The 27,987-nt window shown below is 46.7% G+C and overlaps 1 protein-coding gene across 4 annotated transcripts in view; it reads left to right on the top strand.

Moving 5' to 3' along the window:
- The window catches only part of UST (uronyl 2-sulfotransferase), a 337,883-nt gene that overhangs the window by 261,239 nt on the left and 48,657 nt on the right, over positions 1-27,987 (top strand). The window contains exon 8 of one of the 4 annotated variants that reach the window (XM_089333645.1): positions 800-27,987. This exon is cut by the window's right edge and continues 3,445 nt beyond it. The exons of the other annotated variants lie outside the window; for them this stretch is intronic. Coding sequence (XP_089189771.1) covers positions 800-987 — 188 coding nt within the window. The 3' untranslated portion in view covers positions 988-27,987. The remainder of the gene's footprint in view (positions 1-799) is intronic. 4 annotated transcript variants of the gene reach the window in all.

Genomic DNA, 27,987 nt, shown 5'->3' with positions numbered 1-27,987 from the left:
GGTGCACCGGCCGCAGCGTGCCAGCCGTGGTGGCCATTGGAGGGTGAACCAACGGCAAAGGAAGACCTTTCTCTCTGTCTCTCTCTCTCACTGTCCACTCTGCCTGTCAAAAAAAAAAAAAAAATAGAGAAGGAGGAGAGCACTCTGCCTCGCAGACATAAGGGGCAGGGGCAGGCATTGGGTACAGTGGTTAAAATGTCACTTGGGGTGCTCGCATCCCAAATCGGGGTGCCCCAGTTCAAGTCTCAGCTCTGCTCCCACTTCCAGCTTTCTGCTAATGGGCACCCTGGAAGGCAGCAGGTGGCCGAGCCAGCCATACGGAAGACCTGGCTCAAGTTCCTGGCTTCAGGCTTCAGCTTGGCCCAGCCCCAGCTGTTGCTGGTATTTGGGGAGTGAACTAGCACGTGGGAGATCTTTGTCTCTCTCTGCACCCCTTCAAACACATGAAATGAATGAAAATTAGTTTAAAAAAATAGAAATAAAGGACAGACGAAAGACGATTACAGCCAACAGCTAGCCAGGGACCTGGAGCCACATCTGCGCATTGGCAGGTCCTGGAGCCCAGGGAGCTGCTCTTAGCCCAGGGGAGCCTGGCTCTGCTTTCTCAGGGGGCCCTGCCCCCATCAGGGATGTGCTGGAAGATAAAACCGACTTCCCTACCTGCAGGAGCCAGCCCGGAAACCCAGAGCGGGCCCTGCAGGTGCCGCTCCTGGGCAGGAAGTGTGGTTTGAGGAGCTCAGAGCGTAATAAACCTGAAATAGTTGGTTTTTGAAACTAGAGCTTCCTTTGCCCTTTCCAGTGCAGGCGATTGAAAGAATCAGCAGAATTCGCACTGAAGACTCTCACAGCCCCGCCCCGAAGGACTGTCGGTCCATCAGTGTCAGTTCTGCTCTAAGGCCACGTTATTCATTGCTGTCTTCTCTCCCATGGCTTTGTCCTGTTGTGCATGCGTGTGCATGTGTGTGTGTGACACACACTGTGAGATGAAGAACCACTAGAATCCCGGTGACACGCTGTCATTCCAGAAATCAAACAGACTCTTGCCCCCCACATTCAGGAATCCGGTAGGTGGGGCCACATCTCACATCATCACCCTTCCTGGGATCAGGAACTAATGCCACGGTGTCACCGGCGGTCACCAGCTGGCCTCGATTCTCTCTCGCCAATAGAGTAATGAATTATAGTTTAGGGAGACAGAAGCAGGGATGGCAAAGCCAAAGTATGTTACAGTACATTCCACGGGAGGAACGGGCCAGTGGAGAGAGCACGTGGCACCCTTGCTTCCCGGTTTGGGGCTTTGATGACTAACATATGAGAGGCGTTGACTGGTGATGTGGCCTGGTGCTCACTGGGCTGGTTATTGCTGATATGGGGACAAGAACTTGGAAGTGAGTGCACAGCAAACCGCACCCAACCCTGGGTACAAGTTTGAATTCCAAGTGTGAGAACCAAGGCCCAAACAGGCTTCAAGCAGTCAGAGCACCCTTGCTGCTAAAACACATAGTCTCATTGTTTTGTGAAATGACTCATCTCTATCACATTTTCTCATGACTTATCACCTTTTAAAGATGAGAAGCGGAAACCAGCTCAGAGAAGTAGAAAGCTGGTCCACAGGCATCCCCCAAAATGTGGGCGGGGCAAGAGGCCCACACTGCTGAGCCGTGAGCCTTGATGGGTTCATGAATGCCTTTTCTCCCTCACTCTTAAAAACTGCCAGACTGTGAGTTAGCAAAACGTTGAATGTTTAGGAGCTAAAGTTGCAGTGTTTGTTAAAAGCCTAAATAAATAAGCAAATTAATCAAGGATGAAGAACAGTGAATATTTGTGATAGGAACAGCCATTAAGAACCTCCCGCCATCATATACACCTTGACTTGGCAAATAACCAAGCTGTTCTGGTTCAATTGCACCACCTAGCAGCCAAACGTGGAACTGTGTGACCTACTATACTTCAAATACTTGCCATAGCTAGCAGTGTATTAGTAATCATTCCCAACTTTCTTTCCATCTCACATGTAAACACTAGAGCCATGCCTGGGAATTTTCTAGAAGTTTGTGGGCTCCCTTGAGAACCTAGTTCTGCTGTGGTCCCGCCATGGACCGGGGAAGATGCAGGCTTTGGTGGATGATCTTTAAGTTCTGAAGTATTTTTTGACCCTAAAGGGTCACACAGAAGGTTATCAGGACCACTTGCCCCATTTGTGGATAACCAAAACAGTTATGGGGTGCATCCCCCCCCCCAGTAAGCCTGGATGGCTGTTGCCACCTGGAGGACAGAGAGAGCCGGGGAGAGAGTTCATTGCTCAGAACTCCCCCGTCTCTATGGCTGCTGACGCTGCCATGACTGTGTTCACGTTGGGCTCTCACCCTCAGGTCACGACTGCCAGCCCTCTCTCTCCAGGGCCGGCAGATGCACCTAGGACCTCAGGGCTATGCAGCCTCTGTGGGAGGAACAGAAGAGAGGGAGGGGAGAACTTTAGCTGGTTTCATAAGTAAAGGCTGATGCTCAACTCAATTTTGTGCACCTTTGAGAAATAATATATCTGCATTATTGATTTGGAGGACGAGGGCGCTGTTCTGGTCAGTGAGTTAACTGGGGATATTATGACCCTGACACACTCAAAAGCTGAAAATCGCACATAACACAAGCCTGTGGGCTTTATTAAGTCATGTTTTTATGCCTGAATTCCTATCACACAGATCAGGGCGTTGAGACTTTAAATGAAACTCACTATTGAAATGTGATTGGGGCCAGTTACCCTTAACTAGTGCTGAATTTTTGCGGAATGTCCAGGGGTGCCCAAAGATGAAATGAAGTGTTTATAAGACCCCAGAGACTCAGTTCTTGAAATACAGTTTGTTTTCCATAGGCAGAGCGCTGTTACCAACTTAACCTCTGTCCAGCAGGTGGCAGCATCCCTCCATTTTTTCGAGGAAGTGACTGGTTTCCAAATAAAAGTTTGCGACTGGAGTTAGGAGTTTATGCGATATTTGAACACAGATGTACAATTATGTCCAATCTGGGGCCTAAAAATGGAATCTTGAGGGTCATAAGGAGTCCGAGTTCTGTTGATTGCCGTGGTCCAAACTGCATTTTGCAAGTGCCCCTGTGATGGGGGGATGCAAGGCAGAGTTTTACAGCCTAGTGAGTTTACGTGAGTTAAAATATATAGCTATGTAAACTACTAACTCTGCTTTCACATTTAAAAAAGTCCATCCTACAAAGCCTGAATTCAGCAAGTGCCGCCTTTCATTTTTCATTCCCGTTTTTTTTCCCACTTCCCATTGCTTTTGTGCTACAAACTCAGAAGTCTTCAGGAACCTCAAAGATTTCATAATGGGCAGGAGCAATTCAATTGAAGTGTCTGTCTACAGAAAGCAGTGAATCTGGTTAAGTGACTCACTCGTTGTTTGTTAAAATCACGCCCTCACTAAACTATTGGTTTGTGTACCATCAGTATTCTCCATAAAGACTTCGTTATAAGCAGGCATATGCTTGTAACATAGCTGAAGCTAAAAGCTTAAAAAAACAATGTCTGTAGATTATCTCTATTCAGTGTCTGGCCTTCTCACCAAGAAACACGATTCAGAATCATCATAGATCCTCGGTGCACTGACCCAGGCCAGTGTATGGTCACCCACACAGAAGAACACGCTTCTGCCCATGGAGCTGCTTGACAACACCTGGTCAGAAAAGGGCAGGTGCAAAACGGGGCACTAGAACTTTAAAGAAAGGTGTCAGAAACTGCAAGCTGAAGGTAAATAGCTGTTTAGAGAAGAGCTGTTGGGCATAACGCAAACACCCCTGTAAGTGAACTCCTGAACGCCTCGGGGTTTTCGAGAACATTTGTAACCATAGGCTGACAGCTCTGCTCAGCTTCCGGAAGCATCACCTTCTCACACGGCCGGAGCCTCTGGACATGTGTAATGTATTTTATGGAAGCTTAAATTGCAGCATAAAACATATGCTTTTGCCCCACTTCGGCTTTTACTGTTTGTTTTATTGGAAATAATAATTGCCTTGAATTGTACTATTTTTAAACCCACTTTTTACTTGCTTATAAATTTGCTACTGCCTAGGGAACCCTTCTTCCTCCAAGAGACAGTTTCTCTAATTTTATTATGTACAATTAAAACAGAGAGGGGAAAAAAGGACTTAATTCACAGACATCAATTTTCGAAAACTAACTTTGCAAACATATTTCTCTTCTGTGAAAATTAATGTTTAAGTCACAGGTTTGATCTGGAAATACCAGAAAAATTCAAAAAATATTCAGCAACTCTGTGGGTGTATGCACTGCTCCAGGGCTGGGGAAAGGAGGTGTAAAGATGAAGAAAACGGGGCAGGAGTCTGACGTAGCCATTAAATCACCGTGTGGGATACCCATGTCCCGTATCAGAACACTTGGATCGGCCAGCGCCTCGGCTCACTAGGCTAATCCTCCACCTGCGATGCCAGCACCCCGGGTTCCAGTTCCGGTTGGGGCGCCAGATTCTGTCCCGGTTGCTCCTCTTCCAGTCCAGCTCTCTGCTGTGGCCCAGGAAGGTAGTGGAGGATGGCCCAGGTCCTTGGGCCCTGCACCAGAATGGGAGACGAGGAGGAAGCTCCTGGCTCCTGGCTTCAGGTCAGCGCAGTGCGCCGGCCATGGCGGCCATTAGAGGGGTGAATCAACGGAAGGAAGACCTTTCTCTCTGTCTCTCTGTCTCTCTCTCTCTCTCTCTCACTGTCTAACTCTGCCTGTCAAAAAAAAAAAAAAAAAAAAAAACAACAACAACAAAACAAAAAAACACTTGGATCAAGTTGCAACTCTACTCTCAATTCCTACTAGTGTATCGGTAGGAGGCAGCAGGTGATGGCTCAAACAAGTGGATCCTTGCTACCCTCCTGGGAGACCTGGACTGAGTTCCCGTCTCCCAGTTTGAGCCTGGACCTTTGCAGGCAGGTGGGAGTTCTCTGTGTCTGCCTCTCAAGTTTTTTCCTAAAATAAAAAAAAAATAATAATTAAATTAAAAAGGTGCCAGAAAGAGCGGCTGGAAGGCAATGGAGACATTTGTGCTGGGCCTTGAAGAGTGCACAGGACTTTGCAGATGGCCAGGCGAAAGGGCATAGTAGGCACTAAAGGATGACACACATACGGCCATGGGGGTGTGAGGCCTGAGGGCTGGTTCAGCTCACATGGACCCCTAGCCTTTCTTTCAGAGATTCCTCCTAGGCTCCAGCCCCTGCTGCTCAGATGGCCCTGCCCACGGCAGAACCCTCTGCTACCTATGGTACAGCCTGCCATGGAGCCACTCAGACTGATCCCAGACCAGTGGCCACGCCGCAGCTGCCCGGGGACCAGGTGTCAGCTCTCCTGTTTCCTGGCCCTCCTCCCACTCCGTCTGCCTCCCCAGCCCTCCTCTCTGCCCAGCAGTGTCAGATCCGCATGTTCCTCCAGCCTGGGTCCCTTCTTGCTCCCCGTCTCCCCTCTAGGATCCCACCACCCTTGTGCAGGACAACCACTGGCTCCTGTGTGATCCCACCCACTTCTCTAGATGCCTGCCTGACCTCCTAGATTGCCCCTGCCCAGCAGGGTGGACTCCCCTCCTGCTGTCGGGCACTGCCCACGTGCCCTGATGCTGCCCTCTGGGTGCGGCCCAGTATGGCTTCTTCAGGCTCCACCTCTCAAGCCCAAGGACCCTCTCTCCTGGATCTCAACCTTGCCCTCTGTGTGAGGACCTGGGCCCCGCCTACCCCACCTTGGTGTCTGCCTGAGTTTCACATCATGGCCAGCCTTGGGGGCTGTAGGTTTCCTCACTTACAGTTCCTTTCCCAGAAGGAAAGCTAGCCGAGTGCTGCAGGTACCAGCGTCCCTCTGTGGTGAGCTGTGGGCTGCTGCTGCTTTAGAATCCCATCACTACTCCTCTGCGCACTTTCCGGTTGCATTGACAGGAATGTGCTTGGTACTGAGTAAGAATATGACGAGGGGGTGGAATTAGTCATCAGAGATTTCAAGCTTTGGACTTTCCTGTAACTCCACAAAACCGAAATGCTTCTACAACTTAGGGAAAGAGTAGAGACCTGACCCCTGAGGTTCATCTTTATATAAAAGGACTTGTAGCCTTCCGACTCTTCCATGCCCGTACCGACAAGGTCTGGACCCCAGGGATTGATGAGCTGATGTGGAAAGAGCGCTGGACAGCAGATTTCAGGACTGTGTGTGTGTCCTTGACTCATAGCCTTGCCTTGTGCACATTCTTTGCTTCTAAAACGGACCCCCCGCTGGGTGAAGTGCAAGCCTTACCCATTGTGCGTGATTCAGCATTTTACCAGGGAAGCTTCTATTTCTGCCCAGCTAAATCTTTTTCAAATAAAAATATCATTTCTTAGTCTGTATTTTTTAATGGCTCAGACATTTTCATCAGCGAACAATGTCCTAGCTTTTCACATCTTGCAAATGGTGCCAGATGGCGAAAAAATACAGTGAGAAGCTGAAACATACCTAGGCTCATACCATGGTGGCTTTTTTGTGGTTTCTGGTGGACTATATTAAGCACATTCATTTCGTTGCCCACAAACCCATGGAGGAATCCAACATGATTCCCCACGGATGAGGAGAGGAGGATTTTGCACGTTGAATGGGAGTTGAAATCTCACCTCCCCCATCTTCACATGGATCTCAAGATATTTGCCTTGTCAGACATGACCACTGGAACTGTTTTGCAAAACATGTGCTCCCAGAACTGGACCTCCTTGTTTTTTACTCTATTTATTATAGCAACAGCTAGATATAATTAAAATCAAGTAGTACCAAGAGTTGTGTAATAAGAAGCAGCAGTCTCCCATTCCAGCCCTGCCTGTGATGAAGTCTGGTTGTGCAGAACCAATCACTTTTGGCATCGTTAAATGTTTCTTCCAATAATCACCGTAATATCCATAACTGTGTACATGGGCTACTGTTCCTTGAGTAATTTATTTGAGATACTGTTTAGTCCTATTATCACCCTTACCTCTACCTCTCCCCTCGGCCCCCTAACATGATTACAGCCACATTTTAGACATATAGTCCCTGTTTACATTACTATAACTATATATGTTTTATTCATTGTGATCCAAGTGGTTCATTGTGGTTTTGACTCACGTCTTGCACAACTTATTGTTTTTCCTGGAATTAAATATTGCCTTTTTTTTTTTTTTTTAAGTTTTCTTGATTTGGTTGTCCCTATCCCATATCAGAGTGCCTGGGTTGAAGTCCCAGCTGTGCTTCTGATCACAACTTGCTACTAATGCTCCATCTAGATAACAATGGTGATGGCTCAAGTGGTTGAGTCTCTGCCACCCACCTACGAGATCCAGGTTAAGGTCCCCCCCTCCACTCCTGGGGTTTGGCCCTGGCTGTTGCAAGCATTTGGGAAGTAAGCCAGCAAATGAAAGAGCTCAGTCTCTCTCTTCCTTTCAAATACATTTTAAAAATTATGTGGCATTAGAGCTATGACATCAATTTTTTTTATTTTATTTATTTGAAAGTCAGAGTTACACAGAGAGAGGAGAGGCAGAGAGAGAAAGGTCTTCCATCCGATAGTTCATTCCCCAATTGGCTGCAACGGCCAGAGCTGCGTCAATCTGAAGCCAGAAGCCAGGAGCTTCCTCTGGGTCTCTCACATGGATACAGAGGCCCAAAGACTTGGGCCATCTTCTACTGCTTTCCCAGGCCATAGCAGAGAGCTGGATCGGAAGTAGAGCAGCCAAGACACTACCCGGCGCCTATATGGGATGCCGACACTTCAGGCCATGGCGGTAACCCACTGCGCCACAGCACCGGCCCCAAAGTTACATCAATTATTACCTTTGCCTGGGGCCGGCGCAGTGACACACTAGGTTAATCCTCCGCCTGCAGCGCCAGCATCCCATATGGGCGCCGGGTTCTAGTCCTGGTTGCTCCTCTTCCAGTCCAGCTCTCTGCTGTGGCCCAAGTGCTTGGGCCCTGCACCCACATGGGAGACCAGGAGGAAGCACCTGGCTCCTGGCTTCAGATCGGTGCAGCACCGGCCATAGTGGCCCTTTGGGGGGTGAGCCAACGGAAGGAAGACCTTTCTCTCTGTCTCTCTCTCTCGCTGTCTGTAATTCTACCTGTCAAATACATAAATAAAATCTTTAAAAATATATTACCTTTCCTAGTATCACTGCATTAGAAGTCAGTCCCATCTCCTCTCTCTAGGATGCTCCCTCCATCCCACCGGGAGCTCTGCAACCCCCTACACCAACCTGCATTCCTTGCTCCAGCTCTGCACACAGCTCTCCTGTGCCCTCCTTTGCCAGTGTCTGTGTTGCATCTCTGGCTTCCCACGGGCCCTATTTCTGGAATACATAGCCCATTTTTCCTGAGGATGCCCCGGGTGAGTTTCTGATGCAAGGTGCACAGCAAGTGAATTCTTCAGAATCACTGAGTGTTTGCAAAGCTCAGTGTTCTGCTGTCTTGTGGCAGCAACGTTGGCCCGGTCAGAGTTTTCTCATCCATGCTTGCATTTCCTCTCTCTCATCTTCCATTCCTGGAACTTTTCTGGTTTTTATTTCTTGGTGATTTTTCTGCTGCCATCTTCTCTGTCTCATTGGTGGACTGTGTTCAGTGGTCAGATGTTTGAGCCCCAGGTCCTCCCTTTCTGAGTGCTTTATCGTTTTTTCCTCTCTTAATGTCCATCTCTTCAACTTTTTCCCTCTGGAAGACTTTCTCAGTTTATATTCCAATCCTTCGATTGAACTTCCTTTTTTTATTCCCAAGAACTCTTTTCTAGTCTTTTTTTTTCCTTTTCACCTAACATCTTGTTCTTGGTTATTAAATACAGCATCACCTTAAATCTCCTAAAATTTATGCATTTTAAAAAAGTGTTTTTATCTGTTCCCTGCCTTATCTCTGTTTGCTCAGGCTCCTCTGGGCTGTTTTGGTTGGCTTTGGCCCTTCTCTTTTGGTCTGAAGTCTTTCCCCCTGGGGCCTTTGTGTGTCTTTAGACTTCAGGGTCAGAGCCTGAGAGATGTCCAAAGTGCGACCCTGTGGTCTGGGAGGCTCACTGACCAGCGGACGTCACTTCAGAATGATCGAGCAAAAGTTTTGCTGGGGAAGAACATTGGTTAATGACTGTCGATTTTTTTTTCTCTCTGGAGCTTATTCAGTTTTCCCACTGGAAAATTCTTCAAACGTCTGCTCTGGGGATGGGAGGTGAAGTGGGGTAGGAGAGTGGAGCACGCATCAGGCTGTGGTGTGGGAACAGGAGCTGAAGGGCCATGTCCAGTGCCCTCCGTGCGCAGTCACTGAGTAGCTCACCTTGTAGCTTGTGCCGCCCCCTTTTTCTCCCTTGGGTTAGCAAATCAGCCTGGAACCTTCACCCCCTAGGATCTGGGAACGGAGCCTAGCATTGCTGCCTCAGGCAATGGAGGAGCCCCCTGGAACAGGAGGAGAAGCCTCACCCTGATCCTTGGCTGCGGGCAGCTGGGGAGGGAGTCCGGACCCAACTCCCCAGACTGCCGGCCTCCCGCCCAGCTCTCCACCAGGGACGGCTGGTGCTGCCACTTCTCTGCCTCTTGGGGGCGCACTCCTGATCCACATTCCTCCTGCGGGTACTTCCACAGCTCTAAGTCAGGCACCTCCAACTGCTTTTTATCTTCCTTCTGGGTGAGCTCTTTCTTCCACAAACATTGTCTGGCTCTTTATCCTGATGGATTTTGCAATCTTTTATAAAACTGTGATTCCTTTATGGTCATTTTAATGACAGTTTTTAAAGGACAGACACAGTTGAAGGCATGAGATCAACTCCCTACATTTAACTGAGAATGTCCTAACTGCCTGACCTTGAGGTTCAGTTTTGTGTCTGCAGCTCTTAGCTGGCTCCATCGCACACATTGCTTCCATGTGATATCTGCATGACCATCATGTGGATATCAGGAGACTCAAACAACCGCTGGCACTGCCTCCAGCATCCATATCGCAGGATTACAGGACTGGTGACGCTTCAAAAAGGGTACCTTGTCAATGAAACCCCTGTGGATTCTCACTGGATGTTGTCGTTATGATGGGGTTCCAAATTACAATTTTTTTTAATTACCCAGAACACAAATGAAGGCTGTCTATACGGGAGCTATCTTTTGCAGGACAGAATTTAAATGCTGCGCAGTGCTTAAAAAGACAGCTAAAGAGGCCGGCGCCGCGGCTCACTAGGCTAATCCTCCGCCTAGCGGCGCCGGCACACCAGGTTCTAGTCCCGGTCGGGGCATCGGATCCTGTCCCGGTTGCCCCTCTTCCAGGCCAGCTCTCTGCTATGACCCGGGAGTGCAGTGGAGGATGGCCCAAGTGCTTGGGCCCTGCACCCCATGGGAGACCAGGAGAAGCACCTGGCTCCTGCCATCGGATCAGCGCGGTGCGCCAGCCGCAGCGCGCCAGCCGTGGCGGCCATTGGAGGATGAACCAACGGCAAAAGGAAGACCTTTCTCTCTATCTCTCTCTCTCACTGTCCACTCTGCCTGTCAAAAAATAAAAAAAAAAAAAAAAGACAGCTAAAGATGGTCATGGACTTGGTGGGCTGGGCATCCCCCTCTCCTGGCTCTCAGGGCTCACTTCTGGGGAAGTGTCTTCCCTAAGCCGTGCCTGGCGAAGGCAGCGTGTGGTGGATCGGGAGAGCGTGGCCTGTCCACTGATGCGCCACTGAAAGCAGCAGCTGCTTTAGTAGCAGTAGCAGCGGCTCACATAACAAATGTTTCGTGACGAATGCAAACAAAAGCCAGCTCTGAAATTCCAGCCGCGCCATGTCCAAGCCAGTTCACAATCGTATAACCCTCTGCTTGAGTTTTTCCCCTTTCTAAATACATTCCATATGAGCCGCGGGGTTGGGGCCGCTGGGATCGCCTGCGTTTGCTCAGAAAACTGTTTCCAAAGGCCAGGCTGAAAGGAGAGTAAGTCGGGGGGGGGGGGGGGGACGAACTCAAAACACTGAGGCACAGCCTGGCGGGGGACGGGGACAGGGGTCCCTGTATCTGCGGAGGCCCAGGCCGTAGCTGCGTACCGCTACTCCACGCGTACGTGGTCCCCAGACGGGTGCCAGCCTGCTGAAGTGTCTCCCCACCGGGCCTGCTGTGAGCCCGACGGCATCCAGAGGCCAAGGGCACCCCTCAGGCCTGTGGGGCCCTGGTGGAGTCTGGATTCTTCCATGTGGTTTTGCCTTCTTGGCTTCAAGGCTCAGCCATAGGCTCCTCTGTGGCACTGGCTGAACCCCCAAACAGTGAAGATGGGGTACCTTCCTAAGCCTGAATCCTTCCTGCCCAGACCTTGAGCCCGCTGGCAGTCAGCAGAGTGCCTGAGACATATCCTAACTCACTTCTTCACAATCTGACAACTCTGTTAGGTGCTGGTGTGGTTGAGTTGTGTCCCTTCCCCCAAAATAAGTTGAAATTCCCTGTGGCCATGAACATGACCTTATCTGGGAATAAGGTCTTTACTGATGTCATCATGTGAAGATGAGGCCATGCTGGTATAGGGTGGATCTTAAACCAATGACCAGTGGCTTTCTAGGGAGTGAGAACCTTGGGGGGACACAAGGAAGCCACGGGAAGACAGAGACTGGAGCGATGCTGCCACGGGCCAGGGAACACCAGCCACCCACAGCTGGGCCAGGCAGGCAGGGGCTTCCCTACAGAGGTGCAAGGCCCTGCCCGCTCTCTGATTTTGGCCTTGTGATCCCCAGAACTGTGAGCATCAGTGTGTGGTCACGCAGCCCAAGGAAGCGTGGTCAGGAGGAAATCCGCTTCCTCCCTACGTGCAGAGATGCGGGGGCTCAAGGACAACCGAGCCTCTCCGCCGTGTTCACAGTGGCCGAGGCTGGCTGGGAGCAGAAGACAGGCCCACAGCATCCTCTGTGCCTGTCTTGTTAGAGGCGGGAACGGGGACAAGAGGTGACCGACACCGGGGAAAGCTGAGTGATTGTACAGCGATGCAAAGACATCTGAGGCCCCTGGAGTTTCATTCTGAAGAAGTTAACGACATTGGAAAACACTAAAGAAAATGACAAATCAGATCCAAGATGTGTTTGTCATCTACATACACGCAAAAAATTAGAAGAGCAAACTGGAAGGAAAAACATGAAGCAATAGCAGCCGTTAATTGCAGATGTGGACTCTTCTCATTTTGTGTTCTCCTTTAGACTTTTCTATTTTTCTGCCCCTGCTGTAATGAACATGCTGCACATGGCCACATGGCAGTAAATGCTAGCTATGGCCAGGCACCACGCTCTGTACTGTATGGAGATACTTCCGGCATTCATGGAAAATGAATTAAAAGCCAAGTTTATTTTGCGTGCAAAAAAAACCTTTTGAATTTCATGCTTTCCTAGTTTGTATTTTTCATGAACATGTTGAAGACCCTTTGTATGCTTGGATTTCAGGGTTTTTTTTGCATCAAAATACACTTGGTTTCCAGTTGCGCCCCCAACTGTGCGTATTCCTGTTCCACAAGGAGAGGGGAGGCTGGGGTCTGTCCCCGCCGGGATCTCACAGCCAGTGAGAGGCAGAGCTATTCTGCTGCAAACCCTCTGTGTTTTCCATCATGTTTTGTGGCTTCTCCTATTTTGTCATCATTTAAAAGAAGAAGGAAAAAAAACAAAACAAAACAAAAAGAAGCCCCTGGGAAGGGTGACAGGGAGGCGGTAAGAAACTGCTGCTGTGACCTGCACGGGTAGGGCTGGCTCTCCCCACTATGCCTGTGAAATAAGAGTCATCATTTTTGGCGCAGAGGCTTCTGGGAAACAGGAATCCTGGCTGATGCCCACAGCACCTGCCATAGAACACTGTTCAACCAGAAGCTGTGGCTGGCTCTCAGCCCACCCTTTCTCCTTTCTGACTCCCCTGCCTGGCAGAGACTGGAGACGCCATGTAAGGCACAGCTGCTCCCTTAGCAGGCCTGGGACAGGTACCTGCAGATGCCTGCCTGGGTGACCAGGTGTCCTGTTCCTGCAGTCCCCAGCTCTGAAGACCAGCTGGGCATGAAAAAGAATTGCCACAGTTGTCTTTTCTATGCAACCCTGAGTCCTTCCAAATCAAATGACGCAAACCTTAGCTGTAGCAAAGCTAAGTAGCTTCTTTAATGGAGTAGTGAGGGGCAGGCATTTGGCCTAGCGGTGAAAATGCCCATGTCCCATTTCAGGGGATCAGGGTTCGAAACTCAGCTCCACTCCTCACTCCAGTTTCTCACCCAGACCCTGGGAAGCAGTGGTGATGGCACCAGGATTAATTCCTGCCACTCACATGGAAGACCTGGATTGAATTCCCAGCTCCCATCTACATCCTAACACACAAAGTAGAGCTTTCTCTCTCCCTCTCCTTCTCCCTCTTCCTCTCCCTCCCCTCCTTCTCTCTCTGTCTCATAAATAAATAAAAAGTAATGAATAAATACATAGAATATTGAAACTAGTTCTATTCCATTAGTATATCATAATTAGTTTCACCAGGGAATTTAATTTTCATTTAAATATCTGATGTTCTGTGAGAAGGCACTGAGGTAGGAGCACAGAGCCACAGTCTGGCTGCAGGTGCCCCCTGCCCGCCTGAGATCACAGCTGAGGAGCTGGGGCTTCCCTGCCTTTTGTCCCTCTCTTCTCGGGGTCCCGCTGTTCCAGGCCCTCAGTTCTTTCTGTGATGACAGAGAAGGTGATGGCAGTGTCTAGTCGTGGTGAAGTGCACACGCCATGCTTCAGGTCCTTCTGCATTGTGTGTTCTCTCCCACGACTGGACATCATGACCGGGACAGACTTGTCTGGAATCAATGTTTCTCTTCTGCATCTCCCTCCTGCATTTCTCTGGATAGACTGTTCCAGTTCAGCTCTGCCTCCAGCGTCCATGGCCCTGTGTGACTTCTCCATACCCTGGACCCCCCTCTCCATGCGATCAGCCCCTGGCATCATAGCCATCATCCCCCTAAATTTAATTGTCTACTCCTTTGCCCTAATCGATCATTCTAGAACAATGAAGGTATTAACAGCTGGTAACAGTGAAATTTGCCTTGTCCACAGCAATTGCTAATAATAACAATAGTAACCCTAGAATAGTGCTTTGTACTTAGTGGGTATATACAATTTATATTGAGTGTGTATACTGTGATAAGTGTTTTTGGTTGACTCCTTAATTCAATCTTCAGAACAACCCAATGTCGTAGATACTGTTATCATTCACATTTTGCAAGTGAGGAAGTTTAAAGTGATAACATTGGCTCTCTGTAGCCACAAGTTCTGCATCCACAAATTCAACCAACCATGGATCAGAAAGCTTTGAAAAAATTGCCTGTGCACTGAACACCTTCAACCTTTTTCCCTTGTCATTATTCTCTAGACAATACAGTGTAACAACTATGGTACGTCAGATTATTGATATTGTAGGAAATCTAGAGAGGATTTGAACTTCCCAGCATGTGCTGCATACTAACATGGCAGACCACACTTCCACCACGGAATACCACATGGCCCCGGTGTGTCTGAGTCTGTCCAGTCCAGGCTGGCATAGGCATGCTCTAGGGTGTTCACATGATGACAAACACCCAACCACTCATTTCCCAAACCACATCCCTGTGGTTAGGGATGGCATACAGAAGGATGTGCATGGCCTGTATGCAAATTCTACTCTATTTTGCATAAGGAACTTTGTTAAAAAAATGTATTTGTTCATTTGAAAGGCAGAGTTACAAAGAGGAAGAGGCAGAGAGAGAGAAAGAGAGAGAGAGAGGTCTTCCATCCAGTGGTTCACTCCCCAATTGGCTGCAATGTCCAGAGCTGTGCTGATCTGAAGCCAGGAGCCAGGAGCTTCTTCTGGGTCTCCCATGTGGGTGCAGGGGCCCAAACATTTGGACCATCTTCTACTGCCTTCCCAGGCCATAGCAGAGAGCTGGATCGGAAGTGGAGCAGCAGAAACACGAGCCAGTGCCCACACGGGATGCTGACACTGCAGGCGGTGGCTTCACCCGCTATGCCACAGCGCCGGCCCCTTGTATAAGGAACCTGAGCGTCCACAGATTTTGGTGTGTGCAGGGGATCCTGACTCCCCGCCCATGTGGGTACTAAGGGGGTGACTACATGTATGACACATCTGTATTCTATGACATTCCTCAGAAAAACAGAAACATTTTTTTGTCCTTTGTATTACATGTGCACTTGTAATTATTTTAAAGAATATTTTTAGGAGGAAATATGCGACTTTGTTCATTTACATTTGGTGCACTAAAAACACAAGCAGGTGGTGTGGATTTCTGTTGACCTTTAAGCGAGTGCATCGTTCTACATCCTTGGCGCTCCCTTGCATTCATCAGGTTAACGGTGTGTGCGGGGGGTGGACTCTTGACTGCCTTGAGCTACGGTGATGCGCCCTGTGCCTCAGCAGCTTACCCTAGGCCACATAGTGTCAGGAGTTGGCGCCAGGTGTAGCCATTGCCCCAACTTGCCACCTACTCACCATCTACCGCATTCTGGCCCTTCACTTCAAGAAGAGAAATTGTGAATTGTGGACGTCCAGACGTGCTGCTAAGAGCAAGCACTTTTTGTGCAAGAATGGGTGCTCGGTAGTCCTTTCCTCTGGCTACAACTTTTTCCATTTATACAATGATCTGCTCTACGTGCAGCAGAAGTTCTTAACCTGAAGTCTACCATGTGGTTTTTAGGGACTCCTTAGACTGCCCCAAAAATTGCAGGAAAAAATGTTGTGTGGCTGCTTATTTTCCAGAAAGCAAAGAACTCCAAGATTTGCAGGGGCATTGGCAGCTCCCAGAACAGGAAGCAACACAGCGTATACTTAAGGCCCCTCTGCAGGCCTCCCACCCTCGCCCGGTATCTGCCCTCCCTTTCTGAGGCTGGTTTCTGGAAGAATCCCTCTCACTGGCAACACACCCAGCCAGCTGGACAGTGAGCCCCATTGCAGACGAGAGAGCTCCCTGGGTGTGAGCCTTGCCATGGACAGGTGTGGCCTGGGGGAGAACGCCCAGCAGAGACGGAGCCTCGAACCGGTCCTCAGTCATTAGAACTGGCCCAGTAGACTGAGGTCCGCCATCTTCTTTAGGGCCAGCCTAGAGTGCTGACGCTCCAAATGAGGATGAAGTCTTGTGTTTATTCAGGGTGAGTTTTTGGCCTTGCCACACTTCTAGATTTCCACATTATAGCAGAGAATATTGTTTGCCTAAGTTTAATAGGGCATATGACTTGGTTCCTGGCACCAGCCATGGAAGATTAGCTTACTCTCACCAACCCAGAATCAGCCCCAATGGCTATCACTAAAGACCACACAACTCCCAGAGTGTCTATAAGTAGATGCTGAACCACATATGTTATTAGTCTTGATCTTAGACCATATTATTATTAACTTTGCTTTGGTTGAAAATGGGCCCCATCATATTGTTAAAATAGAGTTTCACAGCCTTTCAGTGACTAGAGTACGTCACTTTCAAGATGTTTTTCCAAAAGAAAATGTTAAATCCCAAATACATTTTTGGCTGAATGGTTGGTTTTAATGGTCCGGAGTCAAAAACTGTAACATAATTCCTCGTAAAACTTAAGTCAATTTCATGAGGGTTCTGCTAAGCAGTTTGCTCTGTTCAGCCTGGTTGTGCTAGTTCCTAATCCTTAAATATCAGCATCTTCTTTTTAAAGATCAATATTTTTCTCCATTCAAAAAAAAAAAAAACCAACATTCTGCTGTTAGTGTGTGACTTGTGCTGACATGCAGTAGCTCACTCGTGACCTCAGTTATGGCATTGCGGCCCTGGTCTCCCGTTCCCTCTCGTTATTTTTGCTCTTAGCTTCAGTGAGGGAATGCTGTGTCCAAACAGTGATCTGAACAACCTGGTGTGTGTTGATGGTATCCCCATGGGTAGTTTCCATCGTTTGTACTTTTTGCTTTTTCAAGGGGGTGAGGGTCAGAGGGAGTGCCACTCAGATGTCCACCTCCTAGGCCAAACTGAATACTTGGTACAACTGGTGCCATCCACGTCTCATTCAGCTGTGGATTTACTGGTGAAATGGCATTTGCTACATGCCTGTGGCTCCAGCTAATATCACCAGAGACAAGAATGCTTGCCCCCCTGCCCCCCACCTTGAAAGGCAGTAACACATCTGTAGAGTTCCTAAGAAAGATCCAAGTCATTTTCAAGTTTACTTAATAATATGCTCAGTAGTCTAAGTTTTTGGGCACAAATAACTCAAACCTCTTCCAATAACACGTGCTTTGGATATCAGATTATTCTGGGGCAGGAAACACTTGCACAAAGGAATCCACCCACAAGAAGAGGGCCAAAATGCCAGCATCAAAGGCTTAGTGTTGTGTTTTGTTTTGTTCTGTTCTGTGGAACTGAAAAGTATCTTACCCCACAGCGAGCACACTTTGCTGAAATAATCAATGTTTCAACTATGTGCCAGATCCTGTGAGTTGAAGTACCATTTCTTACTAGGGGTGCAGGAATCTAGCACTGTTTGCATAACCTAGCACTGCTTTCAGATCCGGAGAGGTTTCAGCATTCTGCACTTGAGTCCCCAAAATGTGGCTGCGTGGACGGCGTTCCTGGCTGATCAAGGATATCATTCACCATGTGTGGCTCAACAATCTGTGTATTTGAAGTTCATTGTTTTGTATGAAGCTGGTTTCTTTGGAGAGATGCTCCTGTGTTCCTTATTTTTCAAAAAAAATTCCCTAATGTTTTAGTGACTTCCATTTCTATGGAAGATGTAGTGCTACCTAGAAGAAAGGAGAAAGAAATTGATTCAATCTACAAACTCCATTTAGCATAGTCAACATGTGTCTGAGCAAAGGTGATGTGCCCAGCCCTGTAGGCACAGGAAAGACAAAGAGGAGGGGGACGTTACTCAACAGGAAGTGTTTGTGGGACTCTGATTCTGTTGTCTACACAAGGGAGGTACCAGGGAGGTGCCAATAAGCCCCAGATGATTCTAACACAATATCACCACCTTATACATTGCACAACTCTCTCTTGAGCTTAAAGCCAGCAGAAATCTTTGAGAAAAAGTACTGGGAGCTCAGGAACAAGGCAACCAACCCTTCTAGTTCTCTGTTTACTTAAATTCTGGGATTTCATGTTTGATTTATTTAAAGAGAGACAGATTATCCTACAACACCACCATTTTGCCAAGTCACCCAAGTTTGGAAACTTGAAATCCTTTCAATTATACCTAAAAAGAACCATCCCCTAGAAAATTCTGCTTGAGAACATTCTGGAAATTTTCCCAGGCACCATAGCAAGCACAGATGCCAGATGCTGGGTGCCAGACGTGTGTCTGTCGCAACTGTTATTTTCTCCCAACTGCAGTCAAGAACTATTCAACGGAGAATTGGGAAGAGATTTTCCTCTCAAATCTGTGCATCCCTTTAATGTATTTAGAACATGCATGTGTCTGGAGTACAACATTGCAACCCCATTTATGGAGCCTGGAGACTTAGGTAGGAAATCTAGTGAGCAAGAATGGCTTCAGGCCGGCGCTGTGGCTCAATAGGCTAATCCTCCACCTGCAGCGCCGGCACCCTGGTTCTAGTCCCAGTCAGGGCACCGGATTCTGTCCCAGTTGCCCCTCTTCCAGGCCAGCTCTCTGCTGTGGCCAGGGAGTGCAATGGAGGATGGCCCAAGTGCTTGGGCCCTGCACCCGCATGGGAGACCAGGAAGAAGCACCTGGCTCCTGGCTTCGGATCAGCTAGATGCACCAGCCACAGTGGCCATTGGAGGGTGAACCAGCGGCAAAAGGAAGACCTTTCTCTCTCTCTCACTGTCCACTCTGCCTGTCAAAAAAAAAAAAAAAAAAAAAGAAGAAGAAGAAGAATGGCTTTAGCCCCATTCTAGAAGTTTAACAAAATTAGCCATAGAATGCACAGGTCATACACAGTTCACATTATTGGATGGTCCCCTAATCAGTCCCCTGACTGCAACCAGGGTCTCCACTGTCCTTTGGCAGTGATACGCTGAGGTCCGACTCTGTTTTACCTTATCCTGGATGTCTACTAGGGAGCTAAAAAGATGCTCTGTATCAAAAAACTTCTTTACTATTAGTAAAATTTTCTTCGTAAAATTTTCTTCCTCTCCAAGCTGTGAAAATGGTGTAGAACCCCACAGAGCTGTGCTGAGGATCAAGTTTGCAGGGCGCTTCCCAAATCATCTCATTTGATTATTCCCTTTCAGCCTCTGGTAGGGCCAAGTTTCCATCAAGTGCTCCAGTGAGGCCAGTGTCACAGAGTCCAAGGGAGCCTGTTTGCTACGGTGTGAGTTCCGGTATGCCCTGGCATCGTTCTCTGTGGTGTATGGCATGAAGTCCCAGCTGGCTTCAGCTCCCCCGGTGGGAGTGCCACTGCCCATCTCGGCCTACTGCTCTGAGTGGACTTGACTTCTTGGATGTGTCTCTCTTAGGAGTTCAGGAGGAATTATTTTCTTTCTACCCGATTTTGAAAATCACCTTTGAAGCCAAGGGTAGGAGTTGTTTTCTAATGCAAATGTTGAGGTCACATGAAGTTGACCGGCCACATCCTGTGGCCCATTTCCCACTTGCTCTAGTTTATTTTTACTATAAACTAAGAGTAAAAATACATCCCCACCCCTTCTCAGATGCAAATTGAAGCCAGACTTGGTTTTCACATATCTGTGAAATCGCGCAAGTAAGCAAATGGAAAAAAAAAAAAGGTGTCTAATACTGGGGCATATTTCGCTAGTAGCTGCTGATGCCAAGTTCACAAGGGTTTTTAGAAGATGTAAGGAGCATGTGCAGGTAGTGCTGTGCTTGTAACCTTCGGGTTTTTCACACTGAGGCTCGTGAGAGTCAGGGAAACATGTTTTCATAATCATTGACGGAGCATTTCAAAATTTAAAAATCCTCTTGGCTTTCTGAAATCGAATCATTTATGCTCTCCCCACCCCTAACCCATTTTTGCAGTAGTATGCTTTAAATGAGCTCAGAAGCTTTCTTTAATAGTTCTGGGCCTGGAGAGAGATTCTAGCCCAAATTTCTACTTGAAATGTGGTCACCAAACATTACTGAGGGAACAACAGCCACACAAGAGCAAACCAAGAGACAGCCCATGTTCGTGTATGGCAATATGGAATATTGTCAAAATGACATTTTTCTCAAATGAGTACATAATTCAGCAGTTTGTTTATTTGTACTTAAAATGATTCTGAAGCTCATAGAGGAAAGTAAACATAGAAGATGACAGTGACTTTTTTTATTTGTAAAGAAATGAGAGGGGACTGACTTGTCCCCAAGATTCTAAATTACTGGAAAGCTCTTGGGCTTAAAATAGTGGTGTTGAGGCACAAGTTCTGATAGACAAATCACTGGACCTGAGAGAGGCGCTAGTGAAAAAGGCAGTGTGCTCCGTGGTAGACATTATTAGGAAGAAAGGGTAAATAATCGTGTAAAATAGTTGCTTAAATATTTAGAGAAAAAATAGAATCTCAAGTTTATATCACAGGCCTTAATAAATTCCAGATGGTCTAAAAAGTCTATTTCTTAAAAATGAAAACATAAAAGAAATAGAGGGAAATATAGGTGACTTTGTCATGATGGGATTTTGCAAAGGATTTACTTGATATAAAAGCAATAAAACATGTGCACATCCAAAGAAAGAATCAAGAATAGATATATCTAACTTTAACTAGAAAGCCATCATGCTTAGAATATATGTAAGTTGACAAAAATATTCACAATGACAAAATATCATGATTCATATAAAATTACTGGTGGATGAAGAGTTTTTATAAATACATAAGAAAAGCACTAGTAGAAAAATGTGGAGAAAAAGAAGTACAAGCCAATAAATGCACTAAGAAATAAGCCCAACCTCACTGATAAACTAGGAAATATATATTAAAATGAGACTGTATTTTCAATTCAATTATTACTATCTGTTCTATGGAACAACACTACACAGTGTGTTAGCTCCTGGTGATGAGAAGATGCCCACAGCTAGAGGGAGAGTAAGGGGTGCAAGCCGGAGAAAGGTAATTTAATGAAACCTAACGTGGGCCTTCAAAACACCCACATCTGGGGAACTGGTGTGAAAATCCTGTATCTTGATTGTGGCAATAATTTCACAAGAATACACAACTGTCAGAATCCCTCAGACTGTATACTTTAAATGGATGTGTTCGTGAATTACAAGTTATTTCTTGATTTTTTTTAAGATTTATTTTATTTATTTGAAAGACAGGGTTACAGAGAGAGGGAGAGACAGAGAGAGGTCCTCCATCTGCTGGTTCACTCCCCAGTTGGCCGCAATGGCCGGAGCTGCACCAATCCGAAGCCAGGAGCCAGGAGCCTCCTCTGGGTCTCCCATGTGGGTGCAGGGCCCCAAGGACTTGAACCATCTTCTACTGCTTTCCCAGGCCACAGCAGAGAGCTGGATCAGAAGAGGAGCAGCCAGGACATGAACCAGCACCCATATGGGATGCCAGTACTTCAGGACAGGACTTTAACCTGCTGTACCACAGCAGGCCCCTCTTTATTTCTTGATAGGAAAAAATGTCCATAGCCTTTGATACATTCCAACTCCAGAAAAAACTCAGACAGGTGCATAAAATATTATAAGGATGTTCTTCAAAGTGTAATTTACAGTTGGAGAGCAAGAGCAGTCTCAGCTGTCTAAAACGAGAGAATGGGACATCACTGTGAACGTCAGACAGCTGATCTAGTAGGATTGTGCTTCCAAAAACATTTAATGAGGGAGGTGATTGCCGAAGATATGATGTGAAATAGAAGGTAAAAGAATTGCTAGCAGTATTCACAATACGATACCAATTTTATGAGAAAACCTGTAAAAGCATGGAGAAGGATTATATTAAAATGCCTCAAGTGTTTCATGATATTAGTCATATTTCTGGGTGGTGGAATTACTGGTGATGTTTTTTTCTTTAAGTCCCAATTATTATATTCATATTGTAAGCATGTAGGGTTTCAAATTTTGGAAAGAGGGTATTAATTTTAGGAAAATAATTGAATGGTCAGAGGAAGCAGAAGAAAAGCCCCCTGGACGACTTTGTCATTGTGAGGGTCACACAGCAATGGTAAGTAAGCCCTTTCTCCTGCACTCAAAACTCTGCATACACAAGAACCTTGACTGAGAAGGGCACACAAAGAACACGCCTCCCTAAGGGGCAGCACAGATTCTTGCAGATGGAATCCTGGGTTCTACTCTGTCACTGTGCCGGCCCCTCCCTCTGTAGACTTCCAACCTCTTTTCAACAGCTTGCCCTTGAACTTTACCAACTGACCTGGCAAATTCTAGCCAGAGGTCCTTCAAGATACACATGTACAACCCTTCCTGGGTGTATATGGGAGTTACAGAATGTGTAGGTTTGCAACCCTGCAATACTAAAATTCTGTGATTTCTGGCCTTAACTCTTTAATAATATCAACATTTTATTTTGCCATATGAACTATGATATAAACCCTCTTAAAGGCAGGAATTGGCTTCCTAGACCTGAAATGCTTGACTGTTTGGGGCAACTATTTAAGATGAGGATAGCCCCAAGATCTTCTCCATTGCAGCATAACTGTCCCTTAATCCGAAAGCACATTGTCTGAACTGCAGTAGCTGCCACGTTCTCCTCCCCGCAGGTCACTTCAGTGTGAAGATAGATGCCAGGGCCACAGTTTAACCAAAGCAGATGTGCACTGTGTACCTCTCTGCGCGTCAGGGACTGAGGTTTAAATATGCGTCCCATATTTGTTTTTAATTGAGTGATCACAGCTGGCAGCTAGTAAAGTGCTCATGCTGTGATAATCCAGAGATCATTGATTTATTAGGTTCGGTAGGTGTGGACACTCCAAAATCTGCCCAGCCTACTTCACATTCCATAGCACACTCCTAAAGGAATGTGAGAATGACATTTGCCTATTTACTTTTCCTGGTGACGGATGAGGACTGTTTCTGAGAGTAAACACCAGCATTATTCAGCAGTGAAATCTGGGCTCTGTTAATATTGTTTCAACAAAGTATATTTTTCAAAACTCCTTCAAAATTAGGGGACAAAAATAAATGCTACGGACTTTTCTTTGGGATATGCATTAGCCATAAGCATCACACCCCTGGTAAATATAAGTGGATTCTGAGTTTTTACTAAATGCATGATTCATTGCACAAAAATGTTGGGAGTTGAGAGAGGTGAGAAAATGGAGAGGTGACTTGGTATGTCTTCTCTCCCATTTGATTGGGACCATGGTGTGACTGGTTGAATGTCTCTCCCGAGTTCTTTTTCACTTGATATGGGATGTTTGTGAGGGCCCACACATCAACGCTAGTCAAGGAGCCAGAGCCTGCACTACATGAAACCCTACATGCTTACTGAGTGGGTGATTTAGCCAGGCTGGGATGGTGGCTGGGACAGAAGGCACAGGCATCCCAGGGAAAGATGGTGGGGTTGGAGGGTATGAGTAAGGGTGAGGACCATAGATCAGCATAAACCAGAAGCCTCCATGGTGGAAAATGGATTCTGCCAGCTGACACTCTGCAGCCAAGACGCTTCTTGTGTCTTGCAAGGTCTCGCAAGTTGTGTTCGTGGGGAAGCACCCACGTTCAAGAGTAGAGAACTACACAATCACTAACAGCTACACAGTAGCCAGCCCTGTGGTAGATGCAGCTGACCAGGAAAGACCTAGAAAGTCAGGCCTCCGTACCACTTGGGGGTCTCCAGCAAGTGGTGGTGTGCATTCTGGGAAAAAATGGTAAGGCCAACACAGACAAGGGAAGGGCTTGCGAGTGGACCAATTCGTGGGCATCACTGGGTCATTTGTCCTGCAATCTAGAATTGGTCCTCTGTGTAGTTCACCACTTAGTTTGGTAGATTCTCATGCCGTTAGAAAGCAAGTCTCGGTTGATTTTGACCACATTGCATAGCCCAGGGAACTGAGTATTGGGTTGAATGATACAGCACCTCATCTCCACTCCTAATGCGTCCTTTGAATCTCAACCATTTCATTGTCTTTTCCTCTGCCCTAAGCCATCCAGTTATAGAAATGGTGAGGGGAAGGGCTGTCTTATAAAACTTGATTTTTTTTTCTTTTTAAGTGTTTCAAATCCTGCAGTCATGAGTTATTGTTTTGAAACCTTATTGTTTGCCTAGTAGAGGCAAGCTGGAGCAGAAGATGAAATAGATAGAAAATGAATAGACCCACCCAAATGGAACTTTAGGGAAAGAAAAAGACATGAAACATCCAAAACGTATTTGACCTTTTAAAAGAATTATATAATCAGTTATAGGTTTGTGGTATCAGTAAGCAAAGGGCACTTTGAGAAGTTCATGAAGCTAATGAATGGGGGGATGGGGAAAGTCTATCTGTAAATGCACATGACCACCGTGTAGCAGTGAGTGCTTACTTTCACTGAACTACCAGCTCGTAAAACTGTGAAGGGGCAGAACTTTCTAGAAGTCTTAATGTTGTAATTCCATGAAGTGTCATTTATCCACTAAGTTTTTTAAATTTCAACTGAAATCCTTCTATTTCAACTAGGAAAATCAGCATATTTCTGTTTTCGTGCCACAAAATTGATGTTTCAAGGGAACATATTTTGAGATGGACAATAATAATGACAACTTGTGTTGTTGTAGTTAATGCTCATTGTGAACTTAACCCTGTCCCAGGGACATTGTTAATCCCTTTAGTTGTATTATGCCATTTAATCCTAGGAACCGCCCTATGAGGTAGATACTTTTATTATGCCCATTTCATAGAAAAGGAAACTGCCAACCCAGAGAAGATTCCTAACTTTCCTTGTTCACCAAGCAGGGAGTTGGCAAGGTCAGCACTGACACCCAGGCCTGGGTGACTCCCACCCAGTTTCACCCCTGTACTCCCTCTTGATGGAAAGAGCAAAATGGCAAGCAAGGGAGAGGGGTAGTTGGAAAACATAGGATTCTAGGGACCTTTCGTCTGCCATGTTCTTCAGAAGCCAATGTTTTCGGAAAGCTGAGCGATTCTGTTAAGACGCTGTTCACTGATATTCTAGATGTGTTACTATGTTCTGTGTTTTTCCTGGTGGAAACATTTTAATAGTTGAAAGTACTAAAATTGGCTGCTGTAACAAAGTACTTGCAGAGGCTCAGTCTGGTTAACAGTGAAGATATTTGTTTCAGTCATGTCAACAACTTTGGCTTTCATAGGATTTTAATGAATCAGGGAGTGGAATTTAAAAAGCAAGCAATCCAAGGAAAACTGTTTATTTTTCTAAAAAAGCAAAGCCAAAGTGGGAACCCTTTCCAGGTTAGCTGCTGCAAATGTTGGAGTCTTAAAAAATTCTTAGAATACATAATTTATAGTATAGAACAAAGAGTTGACTAATGAGCACTTTTAAAAAGTATTTCTAAGGTCCTATCATTTTTCTGGTTGTTGAGACAGAAAAATATCCTATGGTGCATTCATGGTTGAATTTATAGTGAGTTGACAATCAGTAGCATTTTTTTAAAGTTGTTTATTGAAATATATAGTCTAGCAAAAATAAGGATGGCCACCAGCTAGTAAAATCAATTTAACAGTGATTCAGTTTTGTTGGTCTGTTCAGAAGAATCACTGGCATTCAGGTATGTTTCGCAAAAGCCTTGGTTGCCCGTGAATGACACTGAGATGCTAGGATCAAAGCCCCTGAGTGTCAGTAGGCTTAAATGTATTTCACGCAAAAGCTCAGACTCCAGTTTCTCCCTTGGAGTTTTAGCGTTCTTGCTTGTTCTTCTTCTGTCTCTAGGCCGGAGTTCCTGTGTTCTGTGGTTTTCCAGGGCAGTTTTGGAAATGACTTGTTTCCTACCTGCAGCTCTCGGGTAACAGCATGGATGTCAGTTAACTCCAGCCCTACTTATCACACCTTAGGGAAAATAGAATCACTCGTGTATTTGATCAAGAGATGAACTAATGTTGTTGCATGCAAATTAAAATTAATTCCCTCATAAATAAGTGGAAATAAGAATTCTGTGCTCGATTTCAACCATTAACTTATTAAGGAACCGCATCTGAATGCCTCGGGGGCACCCAGAGGCATGATGGTCCCCAGCATTCTCTAGGCCCGCAGTGCAAGGGTGGAGCTCATCTCCAATGCCACTCTAGACGATTCATCGTGAGGGGCCTAAACACTGGCACAAAAATCGTCAGCCCGGGCCTGGCTGTGACCTCTGAGAGACATCTGTCACGGGCTGAGTGAAAAGCAGGAATAGTAGCTGTCGCGCTGCCGTCTGTCACCCCTGTGCGAGGCATCCGCACAATCTGAGACCAGAGCTGTCCCTTGCCTGTGTTCACCCCCGCCCTCCATAGCCGCTTCCTCCCTAGAGAAAGCCGTTCTCGGGCTCCGGAGGGTTTTGCAATGTTCATGAAGGGTGGGATTAGGTCTCCCAGGAGAAGGAGGACCGGAGAGCTTTCACTTCTAGCCAAGGAGCTGGGTCTTCATTTCAGCCTTGCGTGTCCCCCTGGGGAGTGCTGATTAAGTAGCATTAAAGCAGAAGCTAATCCGCTTTGATAGCAGGAATGTGGAAGTTTAAATGAGGACTTTGTGTTCCTGGCTGCGTGTTCCCCAGTCTTTGATGTTCAACCCACTCGCCTTGAGCTCATAGTTAGAGGTCGTACGCACACCAGCACTGCCTTGGCCGTCGCTTGGGATTCCATTGCGTGTGGACGTCTCACATGCTGGGGTCAGGAGGAACAATAATACTCATTGGGAAAGCTAATGGCTTCCTATAGGTCTAATTTTTAAAAAACTCTTCTATTTTATGTGCTATTTGGTACATTGGTTTTTGAATCAGAGAGGAAGCTAGCAGGTAAAGACAAGAACTAGGTGAGGGGGGCCAGCGCTGTGGCATAGCAGGTAAAGCCACCACCTGCAGTGCCAGCATCCCATATGAGTGCCGCCGATTAGAATCCCAGCTGCTCCACCTCTGACCTATCTCCCTGCTAATGCACCTGGGAAAGCAGCAGACAATGGCCCAGGCGCTTGGGCCCCTCCACCCACATGGGAGACCCAGACGAAGCTCCTCGCTCCTGGCTTCAGCCTGGCCCATCTCCAGCAGCTGTTGCAGCCATTTGGGGAGTGAACCAGCAGATGAAAGACCTCGCTGTCCCTCTGTCTGTCTGTCTCTCTCTCTCTCTCTCTTCTTGTAACTCTGCCTTTCAAATAAATAAATAAATCTAAAAAGAGAAAAAGAAAGAAAGAAGCTAGGTGAGGCAGCACTGTGGGTCTCACAAAGGCTTGGAATAAGACATGGAACTTTGCTACTTTACATGATTTACTGGGTCAGAAATTATCAATGATTTTGTCTTTTTCCAAAGAGGAATGGCAGGGAAGAAGAGATTTTTCAATCGAACCCTGAGGGCAGACATTTGGCACAGTGGCTAGATACTGCTTGGGATACCCACGCCCCATATCAGAGTGCTTGGGTTCAAGTCCCAGCTCCTCTCCTGATTCCAGCTTCTTGCTCATGTGTACCCTAAGAGGCAGCAGGTCATAGATTCAACCAGCTGAGTCCCTGTCACCCCCATGGGAGCCCTGGCTTGAGTCCCTGGCTCCTGGTCCAACGCCGGCTGTTGCAAACATCTGGAGAGTGAACCAGCACTTGGAGATCTCTTTCTTTCTCTCTCTTTGTCTGTATCTGTCTCTTTCTGTGTGTGTGTGCGTGTGTGTGTGTATCTGTCTGCCTTTCAAATAAATAAAAATTGGAAAAAAAAAAATCTCAAACCCAAGGCTCCCAATTTACCTGCGAGAGAACCTGCAGGCCTTGTGGAAACTCCAGCCACGTGTTAGAACGGGATCCAGTCCCTTACACTTCAAGCTGCAAAGATTGCAGACGGTCCAGCCAGGAGGTTACCTCAGCATAGACCAAGTAAATAAATCATTTGGTGAAAGCCATTCGAGAGGAAAGGTTACTGAAAACTCATAAATCAGCCCAGCATGTCTGGGTGGGGTTTTGCTAGCATGGAGGAGCAATTAGAAAAAGTTTTAAATGTTTCTTCAACTGTGCACAATTTC

This window comes from Oryctolagus cuniculus, chromosome 5 (genome assembly GCF_051225735.1).
Source record: "Oryctolagus cuniculus isolate XC-2025 breed Fujian yellow rabbit chromosome 5, ASM5122573v1, whole genome shotgun sequence".
Classification (NCBI taxonomy): domain Eukaryota; kingdom Metazoa; phylum Chordata; class Mammalia; order Lagomorpha; family Leporidae; genus Oryctolagus; species Oryctolagus cuniculus.
The sequence above is the reverse complement of the archived record's forward strand: the minus strand, read 5'-3'. Positions and strand labels throughout refer to the sequence as shown.